General features: G+C 44.1%; 1 protein-coding gene and 1 long non-coding RNA gene across 2 annotated transcripts in view; one reads left to right on the top strand and one right to left on the bottom strand.

Moving 5' to 3' along the window:
• Positions 1-16,162, bottom strand: part of LOC105481442 (uncharacterized) — a 41,830-nt gene extending 25,668 nt beyond the window's left edge. The window contains exon 1 of the long non-coding RNA XR_011618086.1: positions 16,040-16,162. This is a non-coding gene — a long non-coding RNA (uncharacterized lncRNA). The remainder of the gene's footprint in view (positions 1-16,039) is intronic.
• A 181-nt stretch (positions 16,163-16,343) lies between these two features.
• Positions 16,344-22,433, top strand: part of LOC105481443 (Rho GTPase activating protein 36) — a 31,541-nt gene continuing 25,451 nt past the window's right edge. The window contains exon 1 of the mRNA XM_011741065.2: positions 16,344-16,443. Coding sequence (XP_011739367.2) covers positions 16,386-16,443 — 58 coding nt within the window. The 5' untranslated portion in view covers positions 16,344-16,385. The remainder of the gene's footprint in view (positions 16,444-22,433) is intronic.

Genomic DNA, 22,433 nt, shown 5'->3' with positions numbered 1-22,433 from the left:
TATTAACAGTAAGTATTGTCAGACTTTTACATTTTAATCACTCTGGTGGGTGTGCAGTGGTATCTCGTTGTGGTTTGATTTGCAATTCTCTGATGACTGAGGTTGAGCATCTTTTCATATGTTCATTGGCCTTTTGGATATACTCTTTTGTACAATTCCCATTTAAGTCTTTTGTCCATTTTATCCTACTAGATTGTCCTTTTCATATTCATTTCTAGGAGTTCTTTATGCATTCTAGATGCAAACTCTCTGTTATATGTGGTACAAATAAATTCTCCAGCACTGTGGCTTCCCATTTAATGCTTTTTGAATCTCATTTTATTCCTGTAATTTCCATCAAGCTTCCCAAGCTGAAATGTCCCCCATTTTGCTAAGGTCCTAACAAGCTCACCTGGGCCCTGAGAGATAGCTCACTAAGGCTGCAGGGCTGTTCTCTCCACCTTCCCTTCCTTCTTCCCTCCCACTTATCTGCCCTGTCTCGCTCTCCCTTTCCTCAAACTTTGCCCATTCTTGGGGGGCTGCTTATTATTCACAGATGGATAGAAACAACCTTCTTTTAGCCATGGTGCCAAAACTGTCAGATTTGCCACATGCTATTAATACGTCAGAAAACCTTCACTCTGGAAAGCACTTGGAGATTATGTAGTTCTAATGACGAGGAATCGAAAGCTCAGAGAAATTAAGTGGCTTGCCCAAGATCATACTGCAAGTTAGTGGTCAACTTAGGACTAGAACTCAGGTCTCTTGCATGCATGCCCCAGCTTTTTCCACTCCATTATGCTAAGAAAGACCAGAGCACACAGCTGCACATTGACTGGGGCATTTTTTTTTCTTCTGAAAATAAGTGCTGTCTGTGTCTGTGTAACAACGTAATCGGTAGAGACTATGGCTCATGTCTGTCTGGACCCAGGTTGAGAGATCACATCACCTCTGCTACTTTCCCATCTCCTGGCTGTCAAAGCCTGAAGGACAACAAATGGCTTGAGTAATGAGATGAGTTAAGATAGTGTCTCCCACGCTGAATTATGTGCCAGTTCAGGACTACAGGATTCTGCCACAATCCATTTACACAAGAAATTAAATTGAAGATCGCAATGTAATATTCATATATTAAATCCTGGCGGACAATCAAAGTAATTAAGGCCAAATGTTCTGAATCATCCTGTGGCATCATGAACATTCTATTGCTGGGTTTTTAGAAGGACTTATTTCTACAACCAATTATCTTGGAAATCATTAAACCTCCTTTGGAATGTGAATAATTTGAAAGCTACCATGATACCCAGTGCTACTCAAACAACTTTGCCCCCATAAAAGAATAACTCTGCTAGATAGGAGTGCTGGGTAGGCAAGGAAAATCTGATTTTCAAGAAGCTAAGGTTAGGGGATAGGAGCCAGTCTCTGACCACCCACCTCCCTGCATTGCGTTTTTCAAAAGGAGTGGCTATATTTCATCCTAAATTGAAGCAGTTAAACTGATGCAGGCTACTGGGCTAATCCCAGCTACAGACTGATCTGCTTGCTGTGTAGTTCTGTGGTTCTCACAGATACATTCTACTGATTAAAACAAAGCAAAACAGAGTTTGGAGAAAGAGGATGGCTCCGTCTAGCCCCACAATGATGAATAGGGTCAATCTTCAGACCTTCTCCACCACACCCCACCATAGGCCACCTTGTCTCTTAAAGCTTCTCCTGTATCTTGTTCATGTCTCTATCCTTAGTTCTAGCACAGAGCTTGGCACAGAGCACGCACTCTCTGTAGAATGAATGAATGAATGAATACCCTCATCTCTTAGTCCCTGTTCTTCTCAGCTTCCCTTTGTCCACACCTCTGTTATGCCACTCATCATAAAGTCCTTGAGTTATTTGTTGGCTCCCCTTCTGGAGTAGAAGCCCTTCAAGGGCAGGGGCTATGCTCTAATCTTTCCAGTGTTCCCACACGTGGCCCAGTGCACGTGTCAGAGAAGGTGCTTTGTGTATGGTTGGTGCATGTGTGAAAGTCTAAATATATAACAGACAAATGACCAAGAGAACTCACAAACTTATATAAATGTATCTCTGTTTGGGAATGACAGGCTTAGTGTCATGGCAGCATCAAAGAGAGGAACCGATCTTCCTTTCTCTTCCAGTAAATGTTTCATTTCTCTCCAAAACACAATGCTCTCAAACCATCACCAACAAATAAAACCCTATCATGGATAATGTGTAACTAAAAGATAAACAAAAAGTATTAAATTAATTTGTGCTTTTTCAGAGTTGTACTTAGGAAACAATCAAGTTATTTTACCTGAGCTAATTATAAGACTTCTTTGCATCTTGAATATTGCATACAAAAAAAGGTCTCTGATTCATCAGTTTTGCCAGTGGGAATAATTAAAAGTGTGCATATATAGTAATATTCCTACCAAATTATTTCTTCTCATAAATATTTATCCATAGCCTAAGTTTGTTGATGCTGAGCGGCATCAGTATTCCTTGACTTTGGTTCACATACTGCCCCCTTGACTGTACCACAATTCTGATTCACAAATGAGATTTTTGGGAGATATTGGACTGTATCTTGTTCATGTCTCTATCCTTAGTTCTAGCACAGAGCTTGGCACAGAGCACGCACTCTCTGTAGAATGAATGAATGAATGAATGGAATACTAAGTGAGGCAGTAGCCTTCAGGGATGATTTGCATCAAAGTGAAGTTGTACAAAGCAAGCCTCATTCACTGCTATTCTCTTTGTGACCCGTTGGCTACAGCATCCCTGAGCTTTTAGGGCAACCCGATCCACCCACCCAACCAGCATGCCCCTTTCAAAGGCAGTTGTGCTACCCCCGCATGTGCCCAGCACTAGCCAGAGGGGTTGGTGCAGTCTGTGTGTCAGCCCAAGCCAGGTGGACACACCAACAACCACCTGTGGCTTTCCTGGGTGGGCATCTTGAGCCCACATGTTTCACATCATCATGCACCTACCTGTCAGTGCTGGAAACTGCACTAAGAAATATTGATACTGCACAAAATCATTAAACTGGGGCCATGGCTAAATACTTATTGGGGCAGACAGTGACGCCATGTTTGCTCAGAAAATTCAATCAAGTTCTGTGCAATTACTGCGGGTTTAGATTTGAACAAATTAGCTCTTAGTCATAGAATTTCAGAATGTCAGAGCTGGAAGGACCCTTAGAATTCATCCGGCCCTGTGTAACCCTGAGGTTTTCAAACTTCGCTTTTGCAAGAAACACTTTTTAACCAAAGAAATCTTATGACGCTCCTCTTATTCGAGTAGGGATCCTGATGCGTAGCCTCCCCTTCTCATCTGCTTCAAACTGCAGAGGTGAAAAGGAAAGTCCAGTGAAGTTAAGGAGGATCATGGCATACTGGGGGAAAAAGTTCTAGTCTTGGAGTAAGCATCAAGACAGACTCCAACTCTGTCTTAGCCAAGGGACTGATATTCAGCCGTTTACACTCATGCCTGAAAGGGGTCTTTTGGATATGATCATTTAAACTGGTGAGAGAAGTCTGTTCCCAGGAGGGGAGATACTGTAACTAACAGACCCTAGCAGGAGTGAGTTTATTTAAATGAAACACATTGCTACCAACCTTCATGAAGCCTAAAGAAAAATCCCAAGGGCGGGAGACCCAGAATGGTAAATGCCCATTATTAGAGTATTTCACAAAGGCAAAGAGAAGAGAGGAGGAAAGGAGCTAGGCCAAACCTCCTCCTCCCACCCTGGTGAATGTCTGCTTGTGTACCTGTCTATTCACATGTCCATCTTTTGAGGTGCCTTTGTGTCATCTTTCACAGTGGTATATCTAGTTCCTTGGCAGTTTCTGCCTGGAGCCCATCCTGTGTTCAGGTTGGCTCTCTCTTTCTGCTGTGAGTCTGTCGCTGCCTACATCTCAAATCTTTCAGCTCCTCTGTGTCCAGATGTGCTATTTTTCATGTGCTTATTTGACTCAGAATGTGTGTCTGTGTCTGACTGATTTTACACCACAAGAATGGCTAACAGTGAAAGTGGGAGGGAGGGAGAAAAAAAACCATTTCTGGTCCTCCTAAAGACTTCAATCTCCTCTTCTATGTTTCTTAACATTTTTCACCTATTGTTTTCCCAGTATTCTTATCTCCCTCATCCTTTTTTCTTTCACTGTGTTCCTTTATCTCTGGTTGTTCTATTTTTATATTTCTCTATATACTTTTCTTTTGTATTTTATTTATTTCTTCCCCTTTCTCTTCCCCTACTTGTTTTCTCTCTAGATTTATCTTCCCCCATATATTTTCCTTTTTTCTTATTTTTTTCTTTCTCTATATAACTTTTCCCATTTTGGGGGATTATTTCTGAGTCTGCTTTTTTTATTTTTCTTCTTTTCTTTTCTTTTCTTTTCTTTTCCCTCCCTCCCTTCCTCCCTCCCTCCCTTCTTTCTTTCTTCCTTTCTTTTCTTTTCTTTTCTTTTCTTTCTTTTCCTTTTTTTTTCAGGGTTTCAGTTTGTCACCCAGGCTGGAGCACAGTGGCATGATCATAGCTCGCTGCAACCTTGACCTCCTGGGCTCCAGCGATCCTCTTACCTCACCCTCCTGAGTAGCTGGAGCTATAGGTGCATGCCAAAACACCCTGTTAATTTAAAAAAAAAATTCTATTGATGGGGTCTTGCTATGTTGCCCAGGCTGGTCTTGAACTCATGGGCTCACCTCTGCCTTCCAAAGTGCTGGGATTACAGGCGTGAGCCACCGCACCCAGCTACTTCTTACTCTTTCTTCTTTTCCTCTTAGCTCCTATTTCTGGGTTTCTCTTTTAACTGTGTTCCTTTTCCTCCATGTGTCTCTTTTCTGTGATCCTTTATTTTATTCATTTTCTTTCCCTGTCTTTCTCCATGTCTTGTTTTTCTGTTTCTCTTTCTCTTGCCCATTCTTCTCATCTCTCTGTCAGTACCTCCTTGTGTATGAATCTGTCAGCCTCTTTTATGCTTTGTTCTCCCCAAAGATGCTTCAAGCATCAGGAGAGGGAAGGAGTTACCCTTTTCTGCCCTGGGCTAGGCTGTGGGTGGGTGGGGTTCATTATCTGTCTTTTCACTCAAGGATGGGTGGGGTCGTTTGCTGCTCCCTGGAACCTAACCGACACATCCTTGTTCCCCGCCCCCAGGACCCCATCTGCAGAGTCACACTGTGACTCCAGCTGCTGTGCTGCTTGCATTCCCTGCACGTCCCATGCAGAGTGATGAGCCCCCAGGTGCAATGGGAGAATTCATCAGCCACCTGACAGGGCTAACAATTTACTCCTGAGAAATAATCCATATCCAGATAATGGATCACCCCTGACTCCCTGAGACCATTTGTCTTTGCACTTAAATGGCACCAGAATCCAGGGGCAGAGCTAGGCACTGTATCCCAGGTTCATTGGTAGATGAATAGGCTGGAATAATAATGTTAAGGATTATGATAAGGAACACTTTGCATTCGCATGGTGCTTTTAAACTCTATAGATTTGGAGGAGATTAACCTTCCTTGGCTCATCTCTTTTGCATCTCACACACTGTGGACCCTGCTTGCAGATTCAGAAACAGGGGAATTTTAGTGACTCACCCAGTCTCATCTAGCCTGTTACTGGCAGAAATTGGAGGAAAACTATTTCCTGACTTCCTGAGACTCTTTCCTCTGAATGTTACATGGCCTTCCAATCTCTGGGTCCCACTGTTTTTATCCAAGAAATGGAAGCCGATACTAAAAGACAGTATACTGGAGGGGTTCATAGATCTGGCATTGAATCCTGGCTCTGCATTAGCTAGCTGTGTGGCCTTGGGCAGGCTGCTTACTCACTAGAAACTACATCCTCCTCTTTAAAGTAGGGAGCCAAATAAACCTTCCTCGTAGGACTATTATGAGGATGAAGAGAAATTATGCATGCAAAGTGCTTATTATAGTGCCTTCCTTATAGTAAAAGCTCCATGAATGTTAGCTATGATTATTACTACTGCCTGTCTCTTTGCAGGATGCTAAGTGAACTCATACAAATGCATGAGAAAATTGGTCTAGAGGAGGGGAAGAGATAATTGGTGGCTTCCACATAAGTGTCCCTGAGGCCATTGATGGGGGAAGGGATGAGGAAGAGTGAATTCTGATTGCAGGAGGAATTACAGATTCTGCTTGGGGTGGGAGGTCCTGCCAGCTCCGGGAACAGCCAAAGAGAAGGAAGGAGATTGGGGATCTGTGTTCAGGCTCCAAACATATTTCATTGCTCAGCAGGGTCAATTGTTGGCCTTTAGTCCCAGCCAGCTAAGGTTCCCGTTCTCAGGGTCTCAGCTGTTTCTGTTTCCCTGGGGTGGTTCTCTTTCCCAAAAACTGGACAGAGGAATATTTCTTTGGGGGAATATTGAAGCCCAAAAGGTTTTGTGGAAGGCCAGCACAAACGAAAAATAATGAATTCTTATGCAGGAGCCTTTTGCGTAAATGGGAGTTCACAGTACAAATGTAAGAAATATTATTAATATTCCCAATATAACAGTAATGATCACTCTTTAAAGCTTGTTCTATGGAGTGCCACGGCTAGAGGTTGACACATCATCTCGGATGGTGCGAAACATCCCCAGGGTCCATCTGCATTCAGAACCACAGCCCACATTCTTCTCCCCCTTTACGGAGACCTCGCTCTCCCAGAGTCACACACATAATTTAGCCTTCGGTGAAATGATTCTGACGCTATAGAGGCTCCCTGGAGAATGGATGCTGTGCGGAGGCGGGCAGTGTGGGCTCCTGACTTCAAGCTGCAGCAAGGCGAGGAATTGATACATCTCCTAAGCTCCAAGGGCTCAACTCCTTTGGAGATGAGAAGGGCTTTGTCAAAGTCTGATGGTTATTAATAATTCTCTCAACCGAAGAGAGCCCCGTGCTTATCAATTGACAAGTATTTAGTGAGAACCCTCTGTGGGGGATCTAAAGAGGTTTGGCAGAGCTGACAATGTGGTTGAGGAGACAGACCACAGACATAGAAAGATTATTGACAATAAAAGCAGTCCCTTCAACAAAGAGATGCTAGCAGCTGAAGCAAAGTGGAAAAAAATGTAGAATCAGGAGACCTGACATTACAATCTCTCTGAAACTTGGTTTCCCTATCATCTTAGAAAGGCAGCCTGCTATCATTAAAAGAATGTTCACTTTGGAGTCAGACCAACCTGACTTAAAATTTCAATTACCTCAGAAACTAACTAGGGGTCATTGAACCAGTTACTTAACTCCTATGGGGCACAATTACCTTATGTATAAATTGAGATATAATAATAGCCCCCACCTCATAGTGTTGTGGTGAGAATTAAATGAAAGCACACATGTAAAATGCTAAACATAATGCCTGGCACACAGTAAACATTTAATAATCTGTTCTTATTATTATAATATGCAAGGGGAAAGCAGAGAATGCTTGGAAATAGAAGGGTTTTATTTTCCTCTTCAGCTCTTTATATGCGTGACATTAAATTTCATATGAATGCAAACCAAAAAATACTTATATGTAAACAATAATTATAATATCACTGTATGATACCTTTTATATGCCTCTCCAGTATTGCTCACTAAATTTGGTATGATCAAATTTACAGAACAGTGAAATAGCAGAGGAGACAAATTATATGCTCCTTGTGATCTTGAATTCCTTTCTGAGCTTCAGTTTTCCCATCTGTATAATGTGGCTAAGAACACCTACTTCACAGTGCGGTTGTGAAAATTAAATTAAAATGTGTATAAAGCACTAGGCAGAAAACAAACATTAGCTCCCTCCTCTTCTCTCATCTATAAAAATGAGAATAAGAAAAAATCATCCTCACAGGGTTATGATGAGGATGAAGACAGGCAAATACACAGGAAATGCTTGTAAACTGTAAGACCTCCCATAATAGTCTTTACAGAACATTTGAAGTGTACCAGGCATTGTGCAATTAACAAATGTTAATCAATTAGGTAAACATTACTTAAGTGTCTACTATATGGAGGACACTATTTTAGGTATTGTGAGTGATCCAGAAAGATAAGGGCCATCAGAGTAGATGAGCCCCTCCACATAAGAATAGAGCATTGAGGACAGGACCTGAGCAATGCTCCCATTTAGGGTACCAAAGGAGAATGCAGAGCTAGAAGGAGAAATCAGAGGTAAGAACGCCAGTATAGCACAGTGTCCTCAGAGCCAAGGGAAGAGTGAGTTTCAATAAATAGAGACTTACAATGTAGCATTGTGCAAAGAATGAAAATAAAAATAGGACAGAGATGTGTCCCCTTGGAGTAGGCCTCCAAAAAAACATTGGTAACAGTATTGAGAGGGGCTGTGTGTGTGCAAATATGGAGGGGGTAGGAGCTGTCTTGCGTGGATGGCAGGAGTGTTTCTCCAGCATGGCTGCTCTCTGGTCCTAGGCAGATGCATCTCTGATGGCACCTTCCTGCCTTACCGCTTAGTTTTCAGTCTCATAACTCTCCTGGGATCTGAAGGGTAGAACAGCAGGACAGTTATAAGCCCTGGTGCTTGATAGCAGGAGAGGGTGTTGGGCCACAGAAGTCAGAAGAGGGGGTCCTTGGGCGGGGCCCAGACCCAAAGTAGCTCAGAAGATAAAGTCAGTCCTTGGTATCTTTTGTCCTAGGGCCAATTTTGGTGTTCTTATGGTGCCTGGGATGGAGGAATGCAGGGAGGGAAGGGCAAACAACCCCTTAGTTAGGGAAATCTAGGGCTCTGGAGCTAGCCTTGCATCTTTGTTTAAGGCGTGGGTTGTCCCAAGATTGAGTTATAATGGAGAAAGACCTATTTGCATTGACAAATGGCACTTAATGAAGGGAATGATTAAAAGTGAGGAAGCTACAGGCTCAGAAATGTCAGTGGTTGTTGTACAAGAGAATTCCTTTATTGCACGTTCCTCTCCCCCTTCTCCCTCCTCCTTTTTGTTCCCTCCCGCTATTGCTCATCATCCTTCTTCTCCTCTGCCCTCTTCCTGCTTGCTCCATCCACCTCCACCCACAGCAACTGATGAGATTTCTCATGATCTATAGTCAAATGCCATTAATCCCGACAGGCTCACGAGGGTCCACCTAAGCTGTCCCATGAACCAATCCTGTGAGTAGACAGACCAGGGGACGCAGCGGGCAGGCAGCTCCCCACCCCGCCCCCTCACGAGAAATGGCAGTTAAACCAATAAACCAGAGTGGTTGTCCCTAAAATAATCAATAAATCACTTGGGGTCCAAGAGAGGTGGAAAGCTCCCCAGCAAACAGTGCTCAGGATATTTTCCATGACCTTCTCTGCCTTGAATGTCCATGGCACACTAGCCAGGACTGACTCTGCTCTCAAGGTGCCGCTCCCAGATTCCACCTGGCCCTCTCAGTTTCAGAGGGAGGTAATTCATTCCAATGGGATGTGACAGGTGCCGTCTTCAGGCGCCTGGCTCAGATCCCAGCAGCAGGGACTGTCGCTGACTGCAAATCCCCCAAGTGCCACGATGGTCTGAAGAAAGCAAGCCCTGGGGTGGGCAGATGACCTTTCAAGAACCCAGGAAGCCAAAGTGGGATAACAGTGTGATGTAATGGACCGAGCCCTGGACTAGGATGCTGGACACCTGGCTTTTAGTCCCTTTTCAGCCACTAACTTGCTAGGCGATGTTGGGTAAGTCATTTTCCCTTTCTGGATCTCAGTGCCTCCTTCCCACCGGCCCCCGTGATGAGAGGAGGTTGGACTAGATTATCTCTAATGGCACTTTCAACCCTGATAAGCAAGTTTTGAAATTAAAGAAAACATTATTTTTTGAAAATTGCCAGCTCTAATTAGAATTTGTTTAAGGACTCCTCTCGGTCTCTAATTTAAGCTGCTTGGCCATCAAATCCCTCACTCTAAACTCCAATGCAGTACAGGCAGCCACTTACCAGCACCCAAGCTCCATCTAAGACATCACAACCACTCACAGGTGTAGCCTTCCCCTCCTGCAGAGCTAGTTCTGTGTTTGGGGCCAGGTCATCCTGATAGAGTCCTGAGGTAGAGCACCGTGGGAGGGATGTACCACTAACTCTCAGATTTTAGAGTAAGCCGGTGAGGTGGCTGCCTGGGAGGAGATTCCCCTTAACTTTGTATTTTCAGACTTTTAAACATATGGTAAATTTGAAAGAACAGCACAATAAATACTTGTGTGTATATATATATATGCACAATAAATTCTCTATCTATATAATATATAGATATATATATATTTATCTATATAACATGAATATAAATATATATACACACACACACACACACACACACACACTTGAAAATATGTTGCAGATATCATGACATTTCACTACTAAGAATAAAATGTTCTTAGCTGGGGAGATTCTCAGGCTTTCTAAGGGCTTTGGAATTCTCTGCAAGGTGAAAGTCTCCAAGTTTTGGAGTCCAAGGGAGGGGTCAAGAGACATATAAGATCTAAGGCCAGATTTTAGGCTGGATATGGGTAGTGTGAGAGGGAGCCCTGCACAAAAGAAGGAAGCACAAAAGTGGTTCAAGAACAGGTTCCAAACAAAAAAGGCAGTGACTTTAGGCAAGTCACTCCCCTTCCTCAAACTTCAGTTTCTTCCTCTATAAAATGAGGGTTGTGCTAATCTCTGTCCTGCCAACCTCCCAAAGCTGTATGCAATTCAGATTGAAAATACATATGAGAGTACGTCGGGAGCTGATACACTTAAATATATAAAGGCAAGTGCTTTGCAGGGATGACCTTCAGAGGTAGTAAAGCCCAGGAGTCTATGGCAACACATAGAAGTGGACGGTCCCCCTGCTGAGCCCCTAAACTCTTGTTATCGAAAGCCATAGAATTTTCATCTAGAACGGAAATGTCAGTGGCTTGCATGTCTTGTAGTTTTTCAAAGGCATAAGCACACACTTGAGTTTTTTCTAGTTCTTTTTTCAGATAACTCCATTTTCTTATTGATTATGGCACAAAACTAAAAGAAAACCTCCCCATGCTTTTTGTTCTTTCTGACTTTTTTTTTTTCTGTGCCCCCCTTAGTTCCCACCATTCTCCCTACCCCACCCGGTCGAGACTTCTGGAGTTGGAAAATTCTCTCATCCTGCCTACCCCTAGCTCAAAGAGCAAAATGCTTTACAAAATTAAGTGAGCATTTGGGATTTTTAACTTGATTTTATCTTTTCATTCAACCAGAGGGGTATGTGTGTGGGAGATGCACTTGTCAACTAAAAGCAATTTCTCTGCCTCCTTGGGGACTGAAGCGTAATCGTTGCTCTGTCTTTCTGGTGTCAGGATGAAACTTGCATTTTCCTGAGTGGTGTCAGCACACTGACAGACAGCTCCTGGGATCTAGCAAGGAGTACCGAAAAAGAATGGGCAGGGGGCGAGAGATGTGGAGGCTGGTCTCAGCTCATCTCTTCTCCCCGGGTGACTTTGGGATAGTCACTTACTTTGCCTCACTTTTCTAAATCTAAGAAAATGGGAATAATTCTCTCCCATATCTACCTCACAAAGATGGTGCCAGGACTTTGTCAGGTTTCAGTGATATGAAAATGTTTAGAATTAATAGAGCTATGGGAAAAAAGTGCTGCGGAAGGAGTGTACCCCTAGAAATGCTGTTAAGTAGCTAGAAAGGAACTTCAAGATTTCTCTGTATAACCCCATTTGAGAAATGAGGAAATTGAGGCCCTTCTGAGGTTCAAAGCGGTCCCCCGAAGCACCCGTGATTTAACTGACACGTTTACCATTTGCCCAGTTAAGTCTTTCACAAATAGAAAACCAGGGAGGCAGGGTCTTGAGGTCCTGGGGCTTGGAGTCCCTTTTAGAGAACAAATATGATCCCTGTGCGCTCTGTGTGGACCTTCTGATAGGGCTTCTCAAAAGGACATGCTGGGGGGCAGGGTGCTGATCTGCCAATTTCCTTCATGGTCCCAGAGATAAGTACTTTGTTATCTCATTCCTGAAAATGCAGAGACCTTCCTAACAATCTGTAGAGCAGGGGTGTCCAAGTTTTTGGCTTCCCTGGGCCACTTTGGGAGAAATGTTGGGCCATACATAAAATACACTAACACTAATGATAGCTGATAAGGTAAAACAAATGGCAAAAGAATCTTATAATGTTTTAAGAAAGTTTACACATTTGTGTTGGGCCGCATCCAAAGCTGTCCTGGGTTGCATGTGGCCTGTGGGTCATGGCTTGGACAAGCCTGCTGTAGAGGGAAGTGGGCGGCAGGACTGAGATTCCCACTTCATAGAGGAGGAGCCTGAGGCTCATGTTGGGAAGCAGACACACATTCACCCAGCCAGTCAGCCAGTAAGTCCAGCCTCACTCTTGGTATTTTAACTGCCCTTTCCACTGTGCTCTCTTGCCTGATGCAAGGAACCCAACAAGTAGAAAGTTCAAATGAAATAACCTGACTGGGAAGTGCTATGTAGACATATACACAAGGATTCTTAGAAAATCCAAATGAATGACTTGTATGGAGTATGCTCATTTTGAACACACCTAGGCCCTGTGAGGAGTCATGTTTCAAGGTTTGGTCAATTTTCCATGCTACGTATTTCCCCATGCACCCAAAAGAAGTAGAGTGGGGTTAAAGTGACCAGTTTCCCCATTTGGTTGCCCCAGTGTTTCTTGTGGCTAGGGTGCCGCAGTGTTCCCTGTAGCTACGGTGCAATGGGAGGGTTTGAAGGGAAAGACTTCTTTCTTCTACATTAGAGTTTCTCTAGCTTTAATGGGCACAAAACCCCCATGAAGGGCCTGTTAAAAGTACTATTTTCTAGTCTCCATGCCCAGAAATTCTTGTTTAGTAGGACTGGAGTGGGAGCAGGGAATCTGCATTGTTATATGACATTCCAAGTGATTCTGATGCATCTGGTCCAATGGATTGTACTTTGGGAAACACTGATCCACGACAAGGTTTAAGGGCCTTTAATTCCTACAGTCCCATTTAAGTAGCAATTATATGCCCGGGTGTCAAGCACTTTTGGGCTTCAGGAAAAAAGTTAAGAAGGTCTGAAGCTTATCTTCTAAAAGTCAGCAAACCCCCAGATTCACTTCATCATTGTGGCTAAAGACCTCTGGGAAGACAATGACCCAAGCTAGGAGCAGGATGCTTGGCTTTTAATTGGAATTACAATAGAAGACGCTTAAGCAGCAGCAAACTGTCAAACTGTAGGTCTTGGACTGTCAGAGTGAGGACAAAGATGTCCTATGTGTCCCTTGTGAGCACATACCGTGGGATGAGGGATTACAGGTCCAAGCTAGCAGGTTCCTGGCTGCTCAATGGGGGCACTAAGAACTCCTACGTCCTCAGAAAGGAGGAGTCATAACTTGTTATGTGCTCCTGCACAGGAAGGGAATTCTGCATTTTACTCACAGGCCAACTTTCTCAGCCTTTTCTGGGTCACCAAAGCCAGCCCAAGTGCCCTGTGCCACTGGCACAACCCCAACCTAAAGGCCTTCGCCATTCCCCTGTCTAGCCTAGTCCTTTATTCAGCAGAGACAAAGTTGTAGATTTTTTTCTAAGTAGGATTTTCTAACTCCAGAAAATAATATATGTTTATTAAAGAAAAACTGGAGAATACTAAGATATGAAAATAATAAAACAGTTAAAAATTGCCCATAATTGCATTACCTAAATACAATCACGACTCAGATTCTGGTGTGTTTCCTTTTAGCCTTTTATTCTGTATATAGGTTTATTATTTATTTGTGCTGTTTATATTACAGTGTGCACACATTTTGCATCCTGCCTTTTTTTCATTTAAAAGTATCATACGTGTATTTTCAGATTATCATATAAGCTTCTAAATTATACACTTAAAAATAATTGCATAATAATTCATTGAGTGAATCAACATTATTTGCATAGCTCAATATCTGGCACCTAGAGGACATTTGATAAATATTTGTTGTATGAATTAATGGATTGATGGATGAATGCATTTCCTTATTATGTCTATTATGTCCTTCTACCCCAGGATATTTAGTTAAGGATAAAGATTTTCAAAGGGAATGTAACACTAAGTAATTAAGTGGCAGAGTAGGCAGGTCAAAGAAAAGGGACAGGGCAAAATTGCTAACTTAGTTACTAAATCAATTTTTTAAGCATTTCTGACCTCTGTATTTTCTCTTCTCTTTTTTCCCAAAAGAGTAGATGCTTTGGTCCACCTGGAGCTTTTTCCATAGCTATTAATATACCCATTTTACAGGTGAGGAAACTAAGCTTCAGCGAGATTAAATAACCCTCCCAAGATTACATGGCTAGAACATAGCAGAATTGAGCTTCCAATCTAGGTTCGTGAGTTTCTGTAGCTTTGTTCCTTTACCACATTACACCTCTTGAGGAAAAGGCAACAAAGAAGGACAGCTGTCATGGGTTTGTACCTCATGCAGAGCTGCCCTGGAAGCAGAGCAATTTCAGTTTCCAAGGACTCTTGGATTGGACCAGGCAGGCAGATTTTGTGCCATGAGGGAGCCCAAAAAAAGCTCATTCAGTTGGGAAAAAAAAGGAACCCATTGAGGCCCTTTCAAAAGCTGGTGCTGGATAAGCTCATGGGAAGAGGTAAGGCTGAGATTTCAATATCCAGGGCCTGAAACTGGACATTTCTAGATGTCAGGCTTGTTTGGCTTGGATGACTAAGTATTTGTAAAGCAGAAATTGGTAAAAGAGCAGGTCTGGTGAGTGTTTGTTGTCTGTGATTGCTTTTAGAAAACAGAGAAAATTGGAAATGATTTAGAAATTGGTACAAAGGCAGAGAGGTACCATGTTTCCCAGAAAGGAAGGAAAATGAGTGGAAGACCTTTAAACTCTGAAGATAGCTCTGCTTTGCTAAGAATTGTATGGCAAAGTATGGGCAATTTTTCCATTTTATGCACCCCTTTTGCCGCGTTAATGCTAATATCAGTGGTTAGCAAAGCAAATATAATAACTGCTCTCCCCAACGGATCCCATGATTGAGGCTTCCACTCCTCTGGCCTGCAATCGAGATGTTGGAAGAAGATTTTCCATATTTCTTTCTACCTCCTCACTAGCATTTTGATCAACAGAGCCCCGTTCTTCCAGTGGAGAAAAACAAGGCACAGAGTCATGTCTGTACAGCTACCAACGGCGAATTGGGAGGGAAATTAATTTGGGCCCCTGGGCTTGAAGTAAAAAGGAAATTTCGGTTAGACGCCCTTCCTGCCCAATGTGGTCCATCTCTGGTGGCTGCTTCCACCCCAGGATTTGGGGGACAGGGCTGTTTTTACCACCACCAGAGGCCCCAAACACTGAACCCATTGTGGCATGTGCTCCCATATGTATTTAAAATGTAAAAATACAAAGCCATAAAAGAAGTGTAAGAAAATCCAACACAGTACCACCCCCCGTTGAAATATCAAATATCAAATTTTTTCTAAAAATAAATGTTGGTCCCCCTCCCATATCAGTGCCCTGAGCAAAAGCATTGTCAGTGGAATCTGTAAGTCGGCAGCAAGTGGGGGGTACCCATATTTGTACATACTTGACACTGGGTTCTTTTATCTCAGTTGATGATCAACCCCCTCAATACAAATGTTCCCAGGCAGGAGAGCATCTCCCTCTTCCCTGCAGAATTCCCAGGACAAGGGAAGTAAGATTACTCTCAGATATGGGGCTTCTTGGGGGAGGCGGCAAAATCATTTTTCCTACTCACATTCTTGGTCCTCTAGAACAGAGCAGTGATTTAAATCAGACTTGGAGCTACTCGGGGCTGAGGTGATGCCTGCCCTAAGAGAGGGGTTAAGGGTGGGGGTGGGAGGGTCCCTAAGGGCTGAGACATCAACTCCCCTTTAGATTCAGGGATCCTGGGGGACACACTGCTTCCCGCTTAGACTAGGCCTCTTGAGGGCTGAGATGACGCTCCGCTAAATCGTGGAGTTTTCTAGAGCTTGGGATACAGTCTCGTCCTCAGATCTGAGGCTCCCTGGGACAGGTGCGCTACCTCGCCTTCAAATTCCAGCCTTTGGGGACAGGCCTGCTTTTATGTGCCCAATCAAGGGCTCCTGGGGAGAGGGTGGGGGACAGGGACCTTCCCTCCCTCTCAGATTTGGGGCTCACCAGGGCTGAGATAGCGTCTCCCCTCAGGCTCTGGGCTCCCTGGGGTAGGTGCAAGGTCCCGCCCTCAGAGTCAGAGCTTCCCCGGACAGGAGCTGTGTGTCTCGGCCTCCCTTCGCGTGGGGCAAGGGGCTGCGGGACCAGCGGCCTCTCTTCTGGCAGGAGGGCGGGGGGGTTCCCCTGAGGCCCTGCCCCCTTCGTGACATGCTCGAGGTGTCCGGTGACCGAGACACTCTTAGCTGGGTGCAGGGTGCGGCTCAGGGCGTGGTCACCGGGGGCTACTTAGGGCGGCCAGTGCGGGGGACGACGCAAAGGTTAACTGCGAGCTGCCGGGCACTCAGCGCGGGTCATGGCGTGGATACTGGACTGCCTTTTCGCCTCGGCCTTTGAGCCCCGCCCCCGCCGTGGTGAGTTGGGCCCACCGAGTCGGGGGGCTGGGGTGCTCGGCCGGGGGCGGCCGGCGGCTGCAGCCCCGGCTGGGCGCCCTGGGGCTTGGCTGGTCGCCCCCTTGCCTCCCTTCCTGCTGGCTTTTAGCTAATTGTTCCTGGCTCAAGGGACTGCCCCGTCGAGGCCCCGCATAAATCACCAGCTTTGCCGGGAACCGCGAGCAATCGCGCTAATGGCTCGGCGGTACGCGGGACGAGCGCGTGGGCGGAGTCGTTGGCTCAGCCGCCCGCAGGGACAGCCAGAGCCTTGGGGCCAGACGCGCAGGAGCAGCGTCCCACAACTCAAGGACCCTAAAGGCCCAAGGATGAATGTCCCTGACAGGGCAAGCCAGGCCCCAGGGACCCTGAAGGAGGCGGGGGTTCATTTTGCCTTGAAGCTTGTCCCCTTGTCTCAATCTCAAACACAGAATATCAGCAATGGACCCCTTAAAGTCTTCGAATTTAACCCCTTCATTTAAGAGATGATGACACTGAAGATAGGAAAAGCCTGCCTAAGGTTACCCAACAGGTTGGCAGCATACATGGGTCAGGTTAGGATCTGCCAGCTGCCCACTGCCCCAGACTGCCCAGTAGTGGATCCCTAGGGTCTTTAGTCGGGGTCTTTCCTTGGGTACTTGAGATCAATGCTTGGTTTCCCTATTTCTGTGGAATTAAGGACACAGTGTGCAAAGATCACAGCACCGGCATATGTGGGTCACATTTCACCCCTTTTCTGGAACTGCTTCTACAAAGTACATTTTGAAAACTGATTACATTTTCGTCCTTAAAGTTTCAGGAGACTGATATTTTCTTTTTGACATACCCCAGGACCCCCACCCATACTGTCCTTCACTCCCCCTTGATAAGCCCCACCTCCTTCAGGCTGCCACCTGCCCCCACAGCCACCTGTTTTTCCATAGTCTCCACCTCCAAAATCTATATTGGTGAGAGTGCGTCATTGGGCACCAGCCATAGACCAAACCTGGGGTTGTCTCCTCTTTCCTCTGCCCCCTGACAGGCGGGGGAGGGAAGTCAGGGAGAGGAGGGGCCTCAGCAACTTAATTCAGCAGAGACCTGTTTTTAGTTCTTGCCAGCCCCAACACCCTACTGAGAACCATCCTAGGAGTCTGACCTCCTGCTAAAAGACTACGGCATGCTTAGCCAGTTCAAGTACAGCCTTGGGCCAGCAACAAGATCTCTGAGAAGGAAAAAGATCTGCATATACACACAGTTTAATTTTTTCTTTTGCATATTTTTAAGGTTTATATGATCCTGGTGAATCAAAAATATAAGGGAGTTTTATAAGATGTCTTTTGAGGCCTTACTGCTCTAACAGTCTACCCTGAAAAAGGGGGTGAGGGAAACATTTCACCCTTGCTTGGACTAGAAGGTCGTCATGTGACTCCAATGAGATCAAGGACATGAAGGCTTCTTTATGAATAACCACATAGGAGGGAGTCCATATTACACCAGGAAGCCCACTCCCATCTGAAAACAGCAATGTCTATTAGAATTAGGAGGCTTTTCCTTAAACTGAACCTAAAAAACCAAATCTATGTCCTGGGAGCTTCCACCTTCTGGCCCTGGCATTGACTTCCATGGTCCTCCTTCCTAGGAAACAGTACTAGCTCTCTCCATTGTCCCACCCCCAACTCACCCTGTTCTTACCTAGGCCAAACTTCCCCAGTTTTGTCATCTGTTTAACATGTGACATAGCTTCAAGGCCCTCACCCATGTCTACCTGCTTTTCTTTGAACATGCTCCAACTTATAAATGTCCAATGACTGGGCCAAAAGAGGTTTTCCAGCTGTGCCCCTATAAATATAGTCCTGGATGGCTGACTTTCCCTCTTTTGGAAGCCTACACCACACCCAAGGTACACACATACGTAGTCATAAACACACACATAACATACACATTACCACACCTATGCATGCCCACGTGCAAAGCCATGAACACACACACGCTTCACATGCACTACATACTTTCTACACACAGCTTAATATACTCACATTACCCGTGTATGCACCGCTCACAAATCCCATGCACAGCCACACAGTTCACGCAAAGACTTTATTTACATTGAATTACTTTCAACAAAAGCTACTCTTTTTCCTTAAGTAAACCCAAGTTCTTTTCAGAGTCTCCATTCTGTATTTGGTGTTTGAACTCAAGTGTAAGACCTTATATTTGCTGCTGCACTTCTAGTCTGGTGGGACCTATTCCCCAATATACCCCTGCAGCACACCACTGCCTACATCAGCTCTACTACTTATACAAGAGCAGCTGATATATGTGAAGCACTTCCCAAATGCTGGGCCCTTAGGCTCAGTTCCTTACATGTATAATCTCACTTAAGTCACAGGGCATCACTTTGAAATAAATAATCTTTGGGTAATTTTTTGACTGGGCAAGAGCTCACTTCATTGCACTCCCCCTGAGAAATGCTGTACAATGTGAAGGGTAACTTTGTGGGTAACTATTGATATTCTGCAGGGCTGTAATTGCCTTGGTGCCTCCCTTCGAATGTCTTTCAGAAGTCTTCAGGCATCAGAGATGGGGTTGGGGGAGGAAGCTGTCACCTGACTGGGCAGAATTGGGGCAGTATCTAAATGTTCCTTCATCCCCATTAACCTTGCCCAAGAGATAGTTGGTATGTCACAGTATTTTTTTTTTTTGAGGGGCAGGTTTATTTTGTCTTCATTAGAATATCATCACTCTTTTGTTGACGTTTGCTATTTTTTTTGTTTGAACTCTTTTTTTAAAAAATAAATTTACTTTAAATTCTGGGATACATGTGCAGAATGTGCAGTTTTGTTACATAGGTATACATGTGCCATGGTGGTTTGCATCAGAACAATTTTTTGAGGGTGACAATGGGCAATGGGCAACCATAGGAAGGCACTTGGAAGAGGCATCATTGAGGTCTGGGAGGAAAGAGGGCCCAGAAAGGCCTTCTTTCCCAGGGAAAGAGACAGCACAATTGACCCACTTGAAATTCTCTCCCCAGTTCACTCTTGGCATTGGATTTGGCCTCAAACAATTGGACTTCTGTAAAGCAGCCAAAGCTCTAAAGCTGAAGGGACCCTGGGGCCCACTTTACATACAAATTTGATCTTTTCTTGGAGATGGGACCGAATCGATTTGCTGAGGCCAGGCCTAGTTGTGCTGCAGCGGGATCAGTTTCCAGAGATGGGGCGTGACTGCCAATGAGACACCCCATTCTCCAGGTCAGGTCCTCAGATAAGCACCCCCATTCACCAATGGCAGGACTTCCCCAATTTTCTTTATTACTTGTTTGTACCTCAAAAGACATTTCTCCCAGAGAAAAAAAAATGTGATGCTCTAGAGCTTAGCCCACACTTTACCCATCGTGAGGATGAAATACAGAATCTGTGTGATGAAAACCGGCAGAAAATAATACTGTTGCAAATGTATCTCAGACTCCAGCAGTAGAGCTGACATTTATCAAGCTTAAATATCAAATGACGGAAAGCATCGAGCACTGATAGAGCAAGACACCAGGTCCCTGAGGGTGATTATGGCAACGGTGAAAGTAAAATCATTCCTTTTTTTTCACACCTACCTACTACGACAACCTAAATGTCCAACAATAGTGGAATGGTTAAATAAAATCTATGACATATCCACTTATTAGATTGCATAGAATCATAAAAATTATTTTTGTGAAGAATATGTAACAACATAGAAAATGGTACGATTATAACTGTCAAATAATGCATTTTTGAAAGACTAGAAAGAAATCGGCAATAAGATAAAGTTAGAGAATCTATTAAGGTGGTGGGATAATAGCTACTTCTCTCTGTTTTCTAAAGTCTATGAAGTTTGTTCTTCAATTACTAATTTAAAAAGGCATAAAAAGGCAAATTTAGGACCTGTGATATGCAAATAATCTATACAGTGATCTAGAATCCCACTATACATAGTTTAAATATATTTTTTCTTCTAATTGTAGTTTAAATATAATGACTGGATCAGGCCAGCCAAACATGATCTTCCCAATGATCATGAAATTTCCACTAACTCTGGGTGGGAAAAGGAACAACTGGTTTGAATCCCAGGCCAGCTCTTTTAAGGTTGCTGTGAGAGAGTTACTTAACTTCTCTTAAAATGACATAATAATGTCTATATTTTGTGGTTGTAAATAATAATAATAGTTCTTATTACTGCTGTTGTAGATGTCATTATATTAAATGCTTTCTATGGTCAGTTATCAAAAGAAGTTTTATTTTTTCCAAATGTTTACTATTTGTAAATACCAGTCACTCTACATAAACTATCTCTAACCGTAACAACTGTCTGAGTTTAGTATTATTGTCTCTATTTTAAGGACAAAAGCTCAGAGAAGTTTAGTAACTTGCCCACTGTCACACAGTGGCTGAGCAAGGATTACAATCCTTTTTGATCTGACTTCAAAGCTTGAGTGAAATTAAAAGAGAGAAACATTTGCAAAGCTCCTATGCTGACATGTGGCAGACATTTACTAGGTGGTCAACATGATGTTGGTGATACTTTGCCCAGGGCCCAGATGCCGGTCTTTGACTTATTTGATTATCTATAAATTTCTTTCTGTGAAAAGGAATTTCAACTGAAAGATGCAATACAAACACACCACCTGTGTCCTCATAGATGGGGCTCTGAGTCACTAGGAAACGATTTTTGTTTCCTGCTGGCAGTATCATTTGTTCTCACATGTATCAGCAGAAGTAGGTAGATGGCATGTTTGATGAGCCTTGGCAGCTACTGTCACGTCTCAGATACACTTCTTGAGCAACCATGCGGCTTCCTCGGGATGGGTACCCAATACTCAGCAGCCGGTAGGTCCCTGCTTATTAAGGAAACTTACTAAGTGGCATGGGCATATCTGGAACCCCTGCTCTAACTATTCTCTGTCTGATGTGGTTGACACCTAATTATTACCCCTCCCATTTCCCTTTTCAAAGCTGAGGCTCCAGGACTTCCACAGAAGCAGACAGGGGTAGGAGCTGGAGAAGTTTTTCGAAATTCTTAAATCCTCAGAGGGACTCACTTGCAAGGAGGTATCTGGGGTCAGTGAGGGTAGCATGCAGGATAAATAGAAGAGATGAAGAAGAGGGAGGAGTTGAAGGCACCTTCCAGAGTCTGGGAACATCTAGGTGGGGACCTCTCAGAGCTTTTCCTGCCATGAATCTCAATACCTCTCTACTCTGTAGTCTTTTTATCCCTCCCTGGGATTATATCCACCACCACCACCCCTCCCCCGTCCCCAATTTCTTGATCTTCCTCCACCACTTCCTGCTTAAATGCAACTTTAGCTTGCAATGACTTGCTTTTGTCTCTAGAGGGAGGCAAAAGCACCAGGGAGGAAGGGGTTCAGACTGGGGTCTTCTTCCACTTCACTAGTTTTGGCAAAGGGTAGAATTTATTTTCCTTTAATTGGGAACACATGAATAAAAACTAATCAGAGATGTATTTTAGGTGCTGCATAGCATATCTCAGAGAATCATCATATCTTTCTCTATCATCCCATCTACCCCTCAACGTAGGTGGCTGCTACAAACCGGATGGCCTTAGGCACTATTATTTCTAGAGTGAAAGTGATGAGAAAACAAAACAGGAGTCATAGGGCAATCTTAGCCAGGAAATAATCATGCTCTTACTTTCTGGGGCACAATGGCACATATTTAGGAGACTGGGTTGGGGCTGGATCAGCAACTGGGGTGGAGGGAAGTCTGAACAGTGAGCAGAAAGTTTGAAACTTTCCTGTGTGGAGTATTATATCCAAAACCTTGGTCTCATTAACACTGCGAGGATAAACTGCAGAGTGAGAATTGGACTTAAGGTCCAATTCTTCTGGGGCTGCATTAGGCTGATCAAACATCATCCTAAAAGAAGAGGGACTATTTCAAGAGTGTCAGACAAGCCAGTAATGAGGAAAATTGGCAGTTTAGTCAGTTGGCTCCACTCCCTAA

The sequence above is a fragment of the Macaca nemestrina genome, chromosome X (genome assembly GCF_043159975.1).
Source record: "Macaca nemestrina isolate mMacNem1 chromosome X, mMacNem.hap1, whole genome shotgun sequence".
Lineage (NCBI taxonomy): Eukaryota > Metazoa > Chordata > Mammalia > Primates > Cercopithecidae > Macaca > Macaca nemestrina.
The sequence above is the reverse complement of the archived record's forward strand: the minus strand, read 5'-3'. Positions and strand labels throughout refer to the sequence as shown.